Source organism: Telopea speciosissima, chromosome 4 (assembly GCF_018873765.1).
Source record: "Telopea speciosissima isolate NSW1024214 ecotype Mountain lineage chromosome 4, Tspe_v1, whole genome shotgun sequence".
Classification (NCBI taxonomy): domain Eukaryota; kingdom Viridiplantae; phylum Streptophyta; class Magnoliopsida; order Proteales; family Proteaceae; genus Telopea; species Telopea speciosissima.
Window position 1 is genome coordinate 68,649,518 of NC_057919.1, and position 16,153 is coordinate 68,665,670.

The 16,153-nt window shown below is 40.4% G+C and overlaps 1 protein-coding gene across 1 annotated transcript in view; it reads left to right on the plus strand.

Annotated features, from left to right (window-relative positions):
- The window catches only part of LOC122657650 (probable acyl-CoA dehydrogenase IBR3), a 40,420-nt gene that overhangs the window by 12,620 nt on the left and 11,647 nt on the right, over positions 1-16,153 (plus strand). The window contains exons 12-13 of the mRNA XM_043852420.1: positions 14,826-14,968; positions 16,051-16,135. Of these exons, the coding sequence (XP_043708355.1) occupies positions 14,826-14,968; positions 16,051-16,135 (228 nt within the window). The remainder of the gene's footprint in view (positions 1-14,825; positions 14,969-16,050; positions 16,136-16,153) is intronic.

Consider the following 16,153-nt stretch of genomic DNA (forward strand, 5'->3'; position numbering starts at 1 on the left):
ACTATAGGTTGGAATGGGTAATGAAAGATGGAGAAAATGGAAAAAGAAAAGAGGATAATGGAATAGGGTAGAAAGGTGCTGGAAAAGGGTGCATAGGAGGCTCCAATAATGGAAGATCAGCCTTCCATGGTGATAGGGATCTGATCTCTAAAGAAGAGGGAAACTCCAAATCGCAGAGATGGTTCCAGCAGAATTTTAATGACAAAAAATAGATAGAATGGAAGAGGGCAGCAACTAAATCATTGGATACTTTATTTACCTCATTAGTGCTGCCCCCTTACAAGGATGAGAAGAAGAAAACCAGAAGAAGGAGAAACCGAGAAAGGGAGAAGAAGGGAGAAGTCGATTGAGGAGGAGTAGGGGTTTTCCTCTTTTTCTAACCTAGATCAGACCTGCTCTGATACTATGTTGGCAGAATCGTGGGTTAGAAAGAGAGAATGAGAGAAAATAATGTGTTGTATTCATTGATAGGTAAGCCCCTCTATTTATAATAGAGGGGAAATTACAAAGAGACTAAACTAGGCGATGTGGGACTAAAACCCACATAGCCCACTTTCATTTAATAACATAAGAAGAATAAACCTACCCTAAAAAGACCAGAATACCCCCACGGTATTATGGATTACATATTCCAACAATATGACTTGTGTTGAATGGGACACATGCCAGCTTTATTTATAATATGGAGAACAATATAGAATGCGTACAAGACTAAAATACCCCTAAAGACAATTCTACCCCTGTACCCATATTACAACACTCCCCCTCAAGTTGGTGCATATATATTACACATGCCCAACTTGCAAACAATAGGATGAAAAATTTTCCACTGAGACCTTTAGTAAAAATATCAGCCAATTGTTTACTACTAGAAACAAAAGGCACACAAATAAGACCCGAGTCCAGTTTCTCTTTGATAAAGTAGCGATTGATGTCCACGTGTTTTGTTTAATCACGCTGGACAGTGTTGTGGGCAATGCTGATGGCAGATTTGCTGTCACAAGAAAGCTTCATAGGAAGTGTAACAGGGACAGCTAAATCGGTGAGAAGACCCTGAAGCCATAGAAGTTCACATATGTCGTGGACCATTGCACGGAACTCTGCTTTAGCACTAGACCGAGCCACAACAGCTTGCTTCTTACTCTACAAGTGACAAGATTGACACCAACGAAGGTACCATAGCCTGTAGTAGACCTCCAATCATTGGGGGAACTTGCCTAATCAGCATTCGTGAAGGCCTCAATTTGGAGATGATCATGAGGAGCAAAAAGGATGCCACAACCTGGGGTAGACTTCAAGTAATGGAGAATGCGCAACACTGCTTCCATGTGAGTAGGGTAGGGATCATGTGTGTACTGGCTGACCAAGCCTATTGCATAAGCAATGTCAGGATGAGTATGTCAAGAGGTAAATCAATTTGCCCAACCAGTCTCTGGTAACAACCCTCATCAACAGGATCACCTTCCTTGCTAATCGGGTGGTAGTTAGCATCAATAGGAGTATCTGCCGGCTTGCATCCCAACATACCAGTCTCTGCTAGAAGATACATACTTTCACTGAGACAGGTAAATTCCACGAGAGGACCTAGCAACTTCAATGCCAAGGAAGTAACGAAGTTGTCCAAGATCATTAATCTCAAATTCCTTGCCCATATATTGTTTGAGGTGAGAAATTTCTTCAACATCATCACCGGTGACAACAATATCATCGACGTATACAATCAAAACTGCAGCCTTTCCTCCAGACTGCTTGATGAACAGAGTATGGTTAGTATTGCTTTGGGAATAACCTGTAGTGACCATAGCCTTGTGGAAACATCCAAACCACGTACGAGGTGATTGCACAATAAAGCACCCTTCAGCTTGCACACCTTTCCCTGTGTTTTTGAGCATGTAAAACTAGGAGGAATGTCCATGTACACCTCCTCCTCAAGTTCCCCATGAAGTAACACATTCTTCACATCCAGTTATTGCCAGTCCCATCCTAAATTAACCGCACAGGATAATATAACATTACATTGCTGAAAAAGAAGAAAAAAATCCTATCTAGAGTCGCTAATGGTGGATGTCCCAAACGATGGTGCCACTACAATAACTCAAAAACGGAAGGCGACGAAGAAGTTTGAAGAGCCTGACCAGAGACCAATGAGGAGCCATTGTCAAGCAGATACAGACCATCGCACACTCTACCAGAGCCAATCGTTGTCCCTACACCAAATCCTGAAAAACATAATGAGAAGTGAAAAAAGTGACTTTGCAATTCAGATTTGAAGTAAGACTTCTAATGGACAATAAATTAGTGGGAAAAGAAGGAACGTGAAGAACTGAAGAAAGAGACAGAGTAGGAGAACACCAAACAGAACCTTTCCCAGAAATGTTGACTAATGTATTACCAGAATCCCGTGGGGGTATTCTGGTCCTTTTTGGGTTTTATTTTATGATTTCTGACTCTCTTAATAGAGTCGGCTAGATTAGGGACAATTCTGTCCTATTGTAATTTTTCTATTCATTATAAATAAAAGGGTTTAACTGATCGTTATGATCATTCACTCAATTTTGTTTTGTTAACGTGGTATCAAAGCCAATTTTTCTGATTTAGGTTTTCAGAACACTTCCCTCTACCATCGTCTCTTTTTTCTCCCTCCCTCTTCTTCTCGATCTCTTCTCTCTCTTCTTTTTTCGTTGGTTCTCATCATCCACATTAGGGCAGCACTAATGAGGTGATCGTATGATCTAGATGCTGCCCTCAATCCAACCTCTTCAACCAATGGTATAAACACAGATTTAGATTGATGGCTACTGCCTCTCTCCTCTGCGATTTTTTGGAGTTCTCCCCTTCTTGAAGATCGAGCCTCTCTCTGTGTTGAAGGTTGATTTTTCCTTGTTGGAGATCCATTCTAGCAGTCTTGGACAGCACCTATCATTCCCCTACATCTATCTCACTTTCTGAGTTTTTCAAAACCCTGACACTCATCGATTTTGGGGTTTCAGGTTTCAGCTCTAGCTGATTTTTGGAGGGCACTTTTTTTCTACTTCAAGGAGTACTCGAACATGTTGGTGCCTCTTTATATTAAAATTTTTTCAAGTTTTATAGAGTTCTCCTCCTACGATCGATTTCTGCCCATATCTATCTTATTTTTCTGTTTTGGTTCTTGACTAGCCTCATCAATTCATTGCTGATGTTGCTGATCTGAGTGTGTTAGTTTGTTTGGTTCTGATATTTCTACTGCTACTTCCGGTATTGAAGGCCAACAAAGGAATGAATCTCTCCCTTATGCTGCTGCTATTAAACTCGATGGGACAAATTATCTGATGTGCTCCAGATCTACCTATTTGACTGTTGCTGGTTGTGGCCTTACCAGACACCTTTTGGCACTGCTACAAAACCATCTGACTCTGGTCCCCTTCAAGACCGATGGATTTCTAATGATGCTATGGTGATGTCTTTTTTGCTGCATTCCATGCAATCAGACCTCTCCAATGGTTACTTATTATTGGACACTACACATCAGTTTTGGGCTGCTGCAAAGGAGACTTATGGATAGGTTGGGAATGATGCTCAGGTGTATGAAATCAGGAAGAAGGTCCATGACACCACTCAAAAGGAACTCTCTATATCCCAATGCTATGCTGTCCTCAAGAGTTTATGGCAACAATTGGATCACTACTCCGCTTTTCAGCCTATGACGCCTATAGAAAGCATGTTGATAAAATTCTGGTGTGTGGCTTTGGATTGACATGACTTTTGCTGGTTTTTCTATTTGCGACATTGTTGGAAAGTTAGTTTTTTGTGCGACCATCAACCACATCTGGATGGAGCGTAACCTAAGGAAATGGACCTCCAAATCGTGAACTCACCAGTAGATTTGGGACTCCATTTCCTTTGAGATTGTTAAAACTTTGTAGAACTGAATGCTTAGATGATCAAAATAGATCATCCAGGCCCTTTATTTATAATAAACTGAATTACAACTAGTCACAGTAGAAGTAGGAATGCCACCTCAGCCTAATCCTATTAGGAATTCCTAATCCAACTAGGAATGCCAAAATAGAGATCGGCTGAGGGGGGAAAAATAGAAAAAGAGAAAAAAGAGAAAAAGAGAAAACAAAAGAAGGATAAATCATAATACAACTAGGACTAATTACCCCTATCGGGTAAAATAGCCTATTTCAACACTCCCCCTCAAGTTGGAGCATAAACATCAACCATGCCCAACTTGATCAGAATAGGATGAAAAACCTTTCCACTTAAGCCTTTAGTGAACACATCAGCAAGCTGGTCAGCATACTGCACAAAAGGAACACACACCAGCCCCCCTTCCAACTTCTCTTTAATAAAATGCCTGTCAACCTCCACATACTTGGTACGATCATGCTGAACAGGGTTGTGAGCAATGCTAATAGCAGCCTTGTTATCACAGTATAACATCATGGGAAGAGGAACATGAATACCAATATCATATAATAAACCCTTGAGCCATAACATCTCACAAATACCTTGTGCCGTAGCACGAAACTCAGCTTCAGCACTAGATCTTGCCACTATGTTCTGCTTATTACTACGCCATGTAACAAGGTTGCCACCAACAAATGAGCAATAGCCAGAAATGGACTTTCGATCAGAGGAACCAGCCCAATCTGCTTCAATATATGCTTCGACACGAAGATGACCATTTGGAGACAAAAGAATTCCTTTTCCCGATGATGACTTCAAATACCGAAGAATCCAGATAACTGCATCCATGTGAGAGGAATGCGGATCATGCATGAACTGACTGGCTATACTTACAAATACTGCAATGTTAGGTCTTATATGAGACAGATAAATGAGCTTACCAACCAATCTCTGATAGCGACCTTTGTCGGCCGGTGTTCCCTCCTTTTCTTTAAGTCTGGTAGTAGCATCCATAGGTGTATCAGCAGGATGACACCCTAGCATCCCAGTCTCAGTCAATAAATCTAGGATGTACTTCCTTTGAGAAAGAAAGATGCCTTTAAAAGACCGAGCAACTTCTATCCCTAGAAAGTACTTTAGGTTTCCCAGATCCTTTATTTCAAATTCTTGTCCAAGGTACGTCTTCAACTGGGTGATTTCATGACTATCATTCCCAGTCACCACAATATCATCCACATAAACTATTAGGATGGTTACCTTTTCACCATTTTTCTTGATAAACAGGGTATGATCAGCATTACTCTGCTTGTAACCCGCAGAGACCATTGCCTCGTGAAATCGTCCAAACCAAGCACAGGGGGACTGTTTCAGCCCATATAAAGCACGCTTCAATTTACAGACTTTCCCGCTGGTTTTATCACAAGAGAAACCTGGTGGAATGTCCATATATACTTCCTCGTCAAGTTCTCCATGGAGGAAGGTATTCTTCACATCTAATTGTTGTAATTCTTAGCCCAGATTCACTGCACAAGAAAGTAGCACTCTGACGGTGTTTAGTTTCGCAACTGGTGCAAAACTCTCCTGATAATCGATCCCATAAGTCTGAGTAAATCCCTTTGCAACCAAACGTGTTTTTTATCGATCCACAGTGCCATCTACCTTCTGTTTCACCACAAACACCCACTTACATCCAACTGGTTTCTTTCCTGGAGGTAGAACCACAAGTTCCCATGTATCATTCTTTTTTAAGGCTTGCATTTCTTTCATCATTGCTGCTTTCCACTTTCCATCTGTAAAAGCTTCCTACCAATTTTGGGGAATACGAACAGAAGAAAGAGAAGAGACAAATGTACGAAAGGATGGAGAAAGGGAGTCATAAGAGACAACATGAGAAATGGGATGCTGGGTACAAGCCCGAATACCTTTACGATGAGTAATAGGTAAATCAGGAGAAGAAGGAGAAGATATGTTACCTGGGGTTTGATCTGGTTCCAGGGTCGACACCTGTGGTGGTGTCGGTGCTGTAGTGGATGGGAGCTGCTTGTATTTGGAATGTCCCCTGTGATAGCTTTTGAGATTAGAGTCATTAATTTTCTTCTGAAATTCCCTAATGGTTTGTTGGACTGGAGTCATCTCCCCCGAAGGGAATTGTCACCAATAAGATTTTCAGCATCTTCTAAGTTCTCCCCCTTAGGGAAAATCCTGTGGGGAACCAGTAGAGACATCTTCTAAGTGCTCCCCCTGGGGAAAATCCGGTTGGGCACCAGCGGAGGGAAGAGGGGTGGAAGCAATAATCGGTTGAGGGGTGGGATCAACAGGTGGTTGGTCCCTGGTCTGGGTCTGTACGGGAAGGTCAACCATCACATCTTCACTGAAAGTCTCCCCCTGAAGAGGTGTGGATTGATAATAAGAGAGAGATTCATGAAAGACAACATCCATACTGGTGAAGGTACGACGTGTAGGAGGATGGTAACACTTCTATCCTTTTTGGGATGGAGAATATCCCAAGAAAATACAACGGACCCCACGGGGTTCAAGCTTGCCAGGAGAGCAAGTATCCCGAACATAACAGACACAACCAAAAACTTTAGGTGGGACGACAAAGAAGGAGGAACCCTGCAATAAAGAGGCAGGGGTGTCAGAGTCAAGGACTCGAGTAGGGAGACTATTGATGAGATAGGTAGCACAGTTGTCATGTCGTCACGGCGATCCAAGTCGGTGGAGGGGTGTCATGTCGATATATCGGCATGTCGCCCGCCATCATATCGACCATGTTTTATCTTTTATTTTCTCTATTTTTAATGTCATTTAGTATGCCATAATATATACCCTATAACATAAAAAATTAACATGAAAGTGTACTACTAATCTACTATGGTTTAGTTCATGAAAGCGTAATATCCATTAGTGTATATGAAATCATGGATTATCAAATAATTGATAGCAATAGTCTTGCTGATAATAAAGTTGAAAAATCATGAGAGTTGAGATATGATTCATATGAAAGTGACTACAAAAGTAACAAAACAAAAAAACAATTACAAGAACGTAATTTATATTGAGTGAATAAAGCTAATAAACAACCCATCTAAATAAAAAAAAATAAAAATTGCTGATGGAAATATGTGATTGTGTATTAGTCAATAGTGTATTAGTGTTTTCTGTTTGATTTTTTTTTAAATTTCTTTTATGTTAAAGAAAAAGCATTAAAATAAAAAATGGTTAAAAAAAAATTATTGTTAAAAAATTAAGTTTTATAATTTGAAAGAACCATGTCGCCCGATATGGCCATATGTTGTGGTATGGTGTCTATGGCAGCGCTATGGCGATGACATGGAGGCCATATCGGTCGATATTCTTACATCATCCATATCGGTGGTCGATATGCCCACTTCTCCAGCGATATGACGCCATGGCGACGCCATGACAACTATGATAGGCAGCAGTTAGGACAACATCTCCCCAATATAGGGGAGGGACAGAATGGGCAAACATAAGAGCCCGAGTCACCTCAAGGAGGTGGCGGTTTTTCCTTTCAGCGACACCATTTTGAGCTGGGGTATCGACACAACTGGTGTGATGGAGTATACCATGGGCAGCAAGGTAGTTTTGGAACTGACCATCCATGTATTCTTTACCATTGTCACTCCGCAATATCTTGAGAGTGGCATTGTATTGGGTTTGGATCATCTTATGAAAATTTTGAAAACAAGAAAAAATGTTACTTTTGTTGTGCATTAAGTAAACCCATGTACTCTTAGAATAACAATCAATAAAAGAAACAAACCAACGATGGCCTTTGAGAGATGGTTTTCGGCTAGGACCCTAAACATCAGAATGAATAAGATTAAAAGGAGAAGAAGTTCTTTTATTAGAAATGGAATAAGTAGAACGATGTTGTTTAGCCAAAACACAGGCTTCACAAAAAAATTCATTTTTATGACATTCCCTAATGCTGGAAATAAAAGTGATAATGTTCCTAAAGGGGGATGACCTAGTCTATTATGCCGTTGTTGAAGTTCAGAAGAAACTAATGCGCTTTGATGTATGGGAGAAGCCAAAGGTGGTGGTGAAGTAGGACTCCCATTATCAAGCAGGTACAATCCACCATGCATCTTACCACATCCAATCGTCGCCCCCGTTGCCAAATCCTGAAACACAGTGAAAAGGAAAAAAAGTCACTTTGCAATTTAAATCACGGGTAAGGCTACTAATGGAAAGAAGATTAGTGGTAAATTTAGGAATATGTAAAACAGAGTATAAAGGTAAGGAAGGAGTAAAACTGATAGAGCCCTTCCCAGAGATAGAAGAGAGAGAGAGAGCCATCAGCCACCCGTACTTTATCTTTACCAGATGTAGGAGAGTAATGAGTAAAGAGGCTGGAGGATCCAGTCATATGATCAGTGGCACCTGAGTCTATGATCCAGGGAGAGGAGACTACCGATGCACAATGACCAGCAAATGAAATACCTGAGTGGGCTAAATGTGAACCTGGAGGTGTGGAAGAACTGGCAGGTGTTGATGTAGTAGAAGCAGCAAAAGCCTGTAACATACGACGAAAAGCCTGAAGTTCTTCCTTGGACAGTCCAGTGTCAGTAGGAGGAGCTGGAGTGACAGCCTCAGTATGATTAGCTTTTTTTTCCGATTTTCGAGCAGCACGTTTAGCATCAAAGTCGGCAGGTTTACCATGTATCTTCCAACAGGTGGCCTTAGTGTGCCATAATCTGCCACAATGCTCACATTTAACTGCTGTTTTTTCGGCTTTGAAAGTGTCAGAAGTAGTAGATGTCGAACCAGCCCCAGCTTGTAAAGCTGATCAGTCAGTAGGGGCAGAGTGGAGCATAGCTGAACGACGTCGGTCTTCAATGTTAACCAGTGCATATGATTGTTCTAGTGTAGGAAAAGGATCCTTACCGAAAATTTGTATTCTTATTGGATCATATTCGACATTGAGACCAGCCAAAGAATCATAAACTCGGATTTTGTCAACATGTTTTCTATAGGCAGCAATATCAGTAGCAGAGGTGGGTCGATAATCCGAGTAATGATCAAGTTCTTGCCAATACTTACGAAGTTCAGCATAATATTGAGAGAGAGTCAACTCATTCTGTTTAGTCTCATGAATTTTCTTCTGTAACTCAAATACCTGTGCATCATTCTCTACCTGGGAATAGGTTTCCTTGGCAGCTTTCCATATCTGAGCAGCAGTGTCGAGGAGAAGATAACCAGGTGCAATGGAAGAGTGCATAGAATGGATGGGATATGACATTACCATAGTGTCATGAGATAACCACTGATTTTGTGCAGGCCCCTCTTCATCAGGTTTCACGAGGCTGCCTGTAAGGTGGCCTGTATAACCACGGCCAGCAATGGTGAGATAGATGGATTTAGACCACAGCAGGTAAGTAGTTCCATCTAATTTAGTTGGGGAAGCAAAAGGGAGATACTCCGAATGAGTGGATCCATCTGAATCAGCTGAAGTGAGATCAGACATGATGTACAGCAAATGGGTTTTGAAATTCCCAAAAAATTAGCCGTCAGAAAAGGCTGAAACTGAGGTTGAGTTTCCCTCTTGTAGTGGAGAACAAGTCCTCAAAAAAAGGAACTGATTCTGACCAGCCAATATGAAGCCCTAATTTTTGCAAAAATTAGGGCAAAAAAAAAACTGTTTGGAGAGAAATTGCAGATCTGAATCTGTTTTGTCTTGATTCAATACTGCAGTCTTCAAACAGGAAGAGGTGTGTGCCAGGGATAGCAGGAACCAATCTCCAAAAAACCGAAATCAATCTTCAGCCTTGTGGGAAGAACCCAATCTCCAATGGTAGAGGGAACCTGTCGGCAGTAGGCAACACCAATAATTTGCAATCTTCAATGAGGTGAATGCAAGGGCAGCATCTAAATCTTCATTAGATCACCTCATAAGTGCTGCCCTGAGTGGAAGAGATGAGCCGAGAGTGATGGAGAAGGGAGAAACCAGAAATCGTGGGACGGAGGAGAGGAAAAAACCAGAGAAAACTTGAAAGCTTCTTCTTAGATCTGTTTCTGCTCTGATACCATGTTAAAACTCTGTAGAACTGAATGCTTAGATGATCAAAATAGATCATCCAGGCCCTTTATTTATAATAAACTGAATTACAACTAGTCACAGTAGAAGTAGGAATGCCACCTCAGCCTAATCCTATTAGGAATTCCTAATCCAACTAGGAATGCCAAAATAGAGATCGGCTGAGGGAGGAAAAAACAGAAAAAGAGAAAACAAAAGAAGGATAAATCATAATACAACTAGGACTAATTACCCCTATCGGGTAAAATAGCCTATTTCAACAGAGATCAATGCTAGGCTCTCTTTGGCTCCCCCCTCTTTTTGTAATGACTCCCCAAGGAACAGGCTTATTGTTGTCTCCTGTGGTCTTTCTTCCACCTCCCTCCGATCCTCCTCCTCTTGAGGATTTGGCTCTTCTTTTCTATTCCTCTTTGCTCCCTAAGGGTGCTGCTGTATTTTTTCTCTTTGGTAATGAATATATTTATTCACCCCAAAAAAAAAAAAAAAAAAAAATTTCGGGTGTGTGATTTCTTGGCAGATCTGAACATCGAGTACAACCCTATTTGTGTGCAAGTTCTTAGTAGGTCTCCTTTCCCTACACTGGAGCAGTCTTATGCTTTGGTACATGTTGAGGAGACTCGTAGGGTTGCTATGCTGCATACTTCTATTGTTGATCGGTCTGCTCTACAAGCTGGTTCCAGCCCTACTCCTATTACTGATGGCTCTCCTAAGGTAAATACTTCCTACAAGGAACTTGTTAAGTGTGAACACTGCAACAAACCATATCACACTAAGGCTACTTTCTGGAAACTACATGGGAAACCTGCTGATTTTGAAGCCAAATGTGGTCGTGGTAAAACTAAAAACAAGGCTAATCACACTGAAAGTGTAGCTAGAACCCCCACTTCTGAAAATGGTCTCTCCCAGGAAGAATTACAGGCTTTCAGGCGTACGTTACAGGCTTCTGCTGCATCTACTACGTCACTTCTTGCCACTTCTTCCACTCCATCAGGTTCCCACGTTGCCCGTTCAAGTATTTCATTTGGTGGTCATTGTACATCGGTTGTCTCCACTCCATGGATTATAGACTCCTATGCCATTGATCACATGACAGAGTCTTCTAGTCTCTTTCACTCGTATTCTCCCACTTCTGGCAAGGACAAAGTCTGGGTAGCTGATGGCTCCCTCTCATCTGTTTCTGGAAAGGGTTCCATTAGTTGCTCACCTTCCATTACATTGTCTTGTGTTTTGCATATTACTAACTTTACTACTAATCTTCTTTCCATTAGTAGTCTCACTAAAGATCTGAATTGCAAAGTAACTTCTTTTCCAACTCATTGTGTTTTTCAAGAACTGGTAACGGGGAAAACGATTGGATGTGGTAAAGTGCATGGTGGATTGTACCTGCTTCATGATGGTCGTCTTCCTCCAACAACATTATCTTTTCAATTGTGTCAGACTTCCTCATTCTCTTCTGAATTACACCAATGGCATTTTAGATTGGGTCACCCCCCTTTAGGAACTCTATCCCATTTATTTCCATAGTTGTCATGGCGCTGGGAGAGGTGGCATATCGAGCTACGCCATGGTGGATGTAAATATATCGTTCGATATGGCTTCCATGGCGTCGCCATGGACGCCATACCACGATATGTTGGCATATCGGTCGATATTTGTACATATAAAAGTTAGATTTAATTTTTTTTTTCTTTTTAACCATTTAATAGCTTAGATACTTTTTTATTAATGTCTATTGGAGGTGTAACTTAAAAGTATACACCTGCAATACACATTATCAATTTATCATAAAGTTTAAAAACAATAAACATATTACCCTAATAATTTGGGGGAAATAGAAATCGCAAAAGGCTAAACAGTTTGAGACTTCAAGGTCCTCCTCAGAGAGTCGAGACGGAGGAAGTGAGGAAGAGTTCGTGAGAGTTGAGACGAGATTCCGGTAAGCTTCCTGCAACTCTCGGCAGCAGTTCTTCACTCCTTCGAAGTTACGAACATCTCCAGCAACCTCCAGGATTCCATTCCGGTAAGTTTTTATTATTTTGTAATTTGTATTTTTGTTTAATTTGGTTCTTCTTCCTCCTCCCAGTCCTCTGCAACTCGATTTTTGAGATCAGTTCTTCTCCTCCCAGCAGTCCTCTTCTTCTTCTAATATTAACTTCTTCTTCAGTTCTTCTCCTCCCAGCCAGTAGTAGTAGTATCGTTTTTTTTTTTTTTTTCCCCTTCTTGTCTTGTACAGCCACACATACGCAGTTACACACAGAGACAGGGAGAGAGTTGAGAGACAGAAGGGGGGGGGGGGGTAGTAGTCCTCTCGGTTTTTTTATTTTTATTTTTTTCTCTTTTCTTCTTCGCAAGTCGCAACTACTTGTACAGTGGGAGATAGTCGAGAGAGAGGGGGGCCTCTCGGTTTTTTTTCTCTCTTTTTTTTTTTCTTCTTCGCAACCTCTTTGTCCAGTCTCTGTGAACAGGGACTCAGGGAGATAGTCGAGACTCGAGAGACAGAGGAGAGCCTCTCGGTTTTTTTTTTTTTTTCTTCTTCGCAATTGCTTGTACAGGAGATAGTCGAGAGACAGAGGGGGGAGGGATTTATTCCGATTCTGACCACGTGACTGCTTTTTTTTTCTTTTTCTTCTTCTTGCCTTGCAGTTGCAGGCTTGCTTAGAGCAGACCTCTACTCTGTTTTTTTTTCTTTTTTCTTCTTCTTGCCTTGCAATTGCAGGCTTGCTTACAGCAGACCTCTCAGTTTTTTTTTTTTTTTCCTTTTTTCTTCTTGTTGCCTTGCTCTTGCAGCCTTGCAGTTGCAGGCTTCCACATAGACAGAGAATGAGAGAAGGTGTTTTATTTTTTTCTTCTTCTTGCCCTGCACACAGCGACACACAACAGCAGCACATATTCAACTCCATTAGTCCATAATTCAGTTTCCCCCCCCCCCCTTCAACTTAATGTTATAGCAAAAAAACCATTACTTTGATAGTTTGATTTTGTGTTTTAGTTCAGCCTAAAAACCATTTTAATTGTTATTTTTGTTTTGTGACTTTAGTTACACTTTCATGAATTAAACCATAGTGGCATCGTATATTAGTAGTAGTGTAGTACACTTTCATGTTGATTTTTGATGTTATAGGACATATATTATAGCATATTAAATGACATTAAAAATAGAGAAAATAAAAAATTAAACATGGTCGACATGCTCGCCATGGCAACGCCATGGCGGGCGACATGTCGATATATCGACGTGACACCCTTCCACCGACTTTGATCGCCGTGACGCCGTGACAACTATGTTTATTTCCAGTATTAGTTAAAAAGTGTAATAAGGAGGAATTTTTTTGTGTGGCTTGTGTCTTGGCCAAACAGACATGTTCAACTTATTCTATTTCTAATAAAAGATGTTCTTCCTCTTTTCATTTGGTTTATACTGATGTGTGGGGTCCTACTCACAATATTTCTCTTTTTGACCATCATTGGTTTGTTTTATTCATTGATTGTCACTCTAGGAACACATGGGTCTACCTGATGCATACAAAAAATGAAGTTTTTTCATGTTTTCAGCACTTTCATAAAATGGTTCAAACCAAGTTCAATGCCACTATCAAAAATTTTGAATGACAATGGGACAGAGTATATGGAAGGTTAGTTCCAAAAATATCTTACTGCCCATGGGATTATACATCAGATCAGTTGTGTTGGTACTCCAGCCCAAAATGGTGTGTGGCTAAGAGAAAAAATCGCCATCTCCTGGAGGTGGCTAGAACCCTCATGTTTGCTCAGCATGTTCCCTCCTACTATTGGGGGGATGCTGTTCTCATTGCAGCCTATTTGATTAATAGGATGCCTACTCGGGTCCTTGATTCCCGTTCCCCAGCTGAGCTCTTACGTGGCTCCTCCTCCTTTATTGTTCCCCCTAGGGTGCTTGGCTATGTTTGTTATGCTAGGGATACTAGATCTCCTGGTAAACTTGAGCCCCATGGCCTCCGTTGCATCTTCTCAGGTTACTCTGCCACCCAAAAGGGGTACAAGTGTTATTATCCTCCTACCAGACGTACTATGGTGAGTATGGATGTTGTTTTTCATGAACATCTTTCGTAGTATTCGTCCCCACCTCTTCAAGGGGAGAATTTTAGTGAAGATGTGCTGACTATAGAAATCCCCTACTTCAGTATGTGCATGATTAGTTTGCTCCTGTTCCTTATGTGCATGATGAGTCTGTTGTTTCTCCTACTCCTGTTCCTCATGTGCATGATGAGTCTGCTGTTCCTCCCTCTACTACAGGGGGAGACTACAGATAATGCTAACACTGAAATTCCAGTTCAGGGGGAGCTTACTCCTGTTTAGAAAATCATTAGTGAATTTCAGAGGAGGATTGCTGATTCTAATATGAAGGTCTATACAAAGAGCCGTACCCGACCTAAGCAGCTCTTGAAAAGGCAAGAATGATGGTCTCAACTCTTGAAAAATGAGTTCATGGTTCAAATATCACTGTTCTGACATACCTAATAAGTGGGAGTATTTTGATTGGGATGCTATTCCTTGTGTAAATTGGATTGTTGTTCATCATGAAATGTATATGGCTTTTTATTCTAAAAGAGCTAACGACCTGAATTCACTCCACGCACTCCAACAAATAGGCAAATAGGAATGATTTAAAGCTCATGTTTGAATTATTTCAAATTTGATGTCATGACGTCATTATGCATGCAATTGTATATCCTATTGGATTGCTCTATTGTCTCCATTCATTGAGGGAAGGTGGAGGGCAATATCCTTTAGTCTAAGAATCTATCATGGACATATTATGCTTTTCTTTTTGTAAATATCTTTATGAATGTTTTACAGGGATTTATGAACAGTCATTTCTCCATTGTAGGTATTGTTGCGGTATGGAACTAAAGAACAATTAGAAGAGTGGCTTATTCCATTACTTGAGGGGAGGATCCGGTCTGGGTTTGCAATGACTGAACCAAAAGTGGCGTCTTCTGATGCAACAAATATTGAGTGTTCAATTACAAGGTAGGTTCATGCAGGAAGTTTAGAACTGTAATGATGAAATATGCTACATGGGAACAGTTGCACAGTTGTGTAGTATGATGTGGAAGCATCTACAGCTCCATGCGATGGTGTTTTTCTTCCCAGAAGTCTAAATGCTATTAAAGGGAGGTTGAGTAATGCATGCAGCAACATGGTTTTTTTTTTCAGTTTTTAATCATATGGAAGTTATTTAACTCTTCTTTTCAAGGTTATTTTTGGAAGGTTAAAATTTTCCCTTTGCAAGATAAAAGCACCTCCCTATCTCCTTGCCCCATATGTACATAGAATAGATAAAGCGGCATCATTCCAAATCCTGGGTCAAAATTGATAATTTGCTTGGTCTGATAAAAGGAGTAGATGAATCTCTCCCTCCATGCCTTTTATCTTAAACATTTTATTTTTTAAATAAGAATAAATCTACCAAAAACAGAAAATGAAAAATAGAAGAAACTTTAACACTTATGTAATATAGATATTGATATTTTGTGTACTTTGTTGCGGTGATGCCCTTTGAACCTTAGAGTGGAGGCAATGGATTTTCTGGGATGGGCTGTTGATTCCACATTTGGGAAGCTTAAAATAATAGAATCTCCGTGATTAGATTATTCTGAGAGAGAGGATCAAAATTAATCTTTTTGAATGATGCTATTTTTAAAAATAATGTGTTAGTGCTACAAATCATATGATTTGGGGTTAGGGATGGAAAGTTAGAGCTTCTAGTTCTTCTGATAAATACTTAGGGAACTACAGAAAAGTAGAAGCTCTCTCTAATGATATACAAGGGTTATGCTTTTGATGTCTAGCAGTCAAATATCAGGTGCTAAAGATTCATTTTTGGTAGTTTTCAAGATGGTGAAATTTGGTTGTTACCTTTTGCTTTCAAATAAAAAAGTTGAAAGCAGACATAATGCTCCAAACAACATAATTTGTGCTCAAGTAATGGCAACAATATTTTGTAGAACAAGGGAAAGAAAGCAAGTGTTAGTAATTTATAAATGGTTTCTGGTTTAGTTGGAGAATCTGCTTGTTGTAATTGTGACAATTCCAATATATGATCTAAACAGGCAAGGAGACTCATATTGCATCAATGGCAACAAATGGTGGACTAGTGGAGCAATGGATCCTAGGTGCAAACTTCTAATAGTCATGGTCAGCTCTACTTTTAAA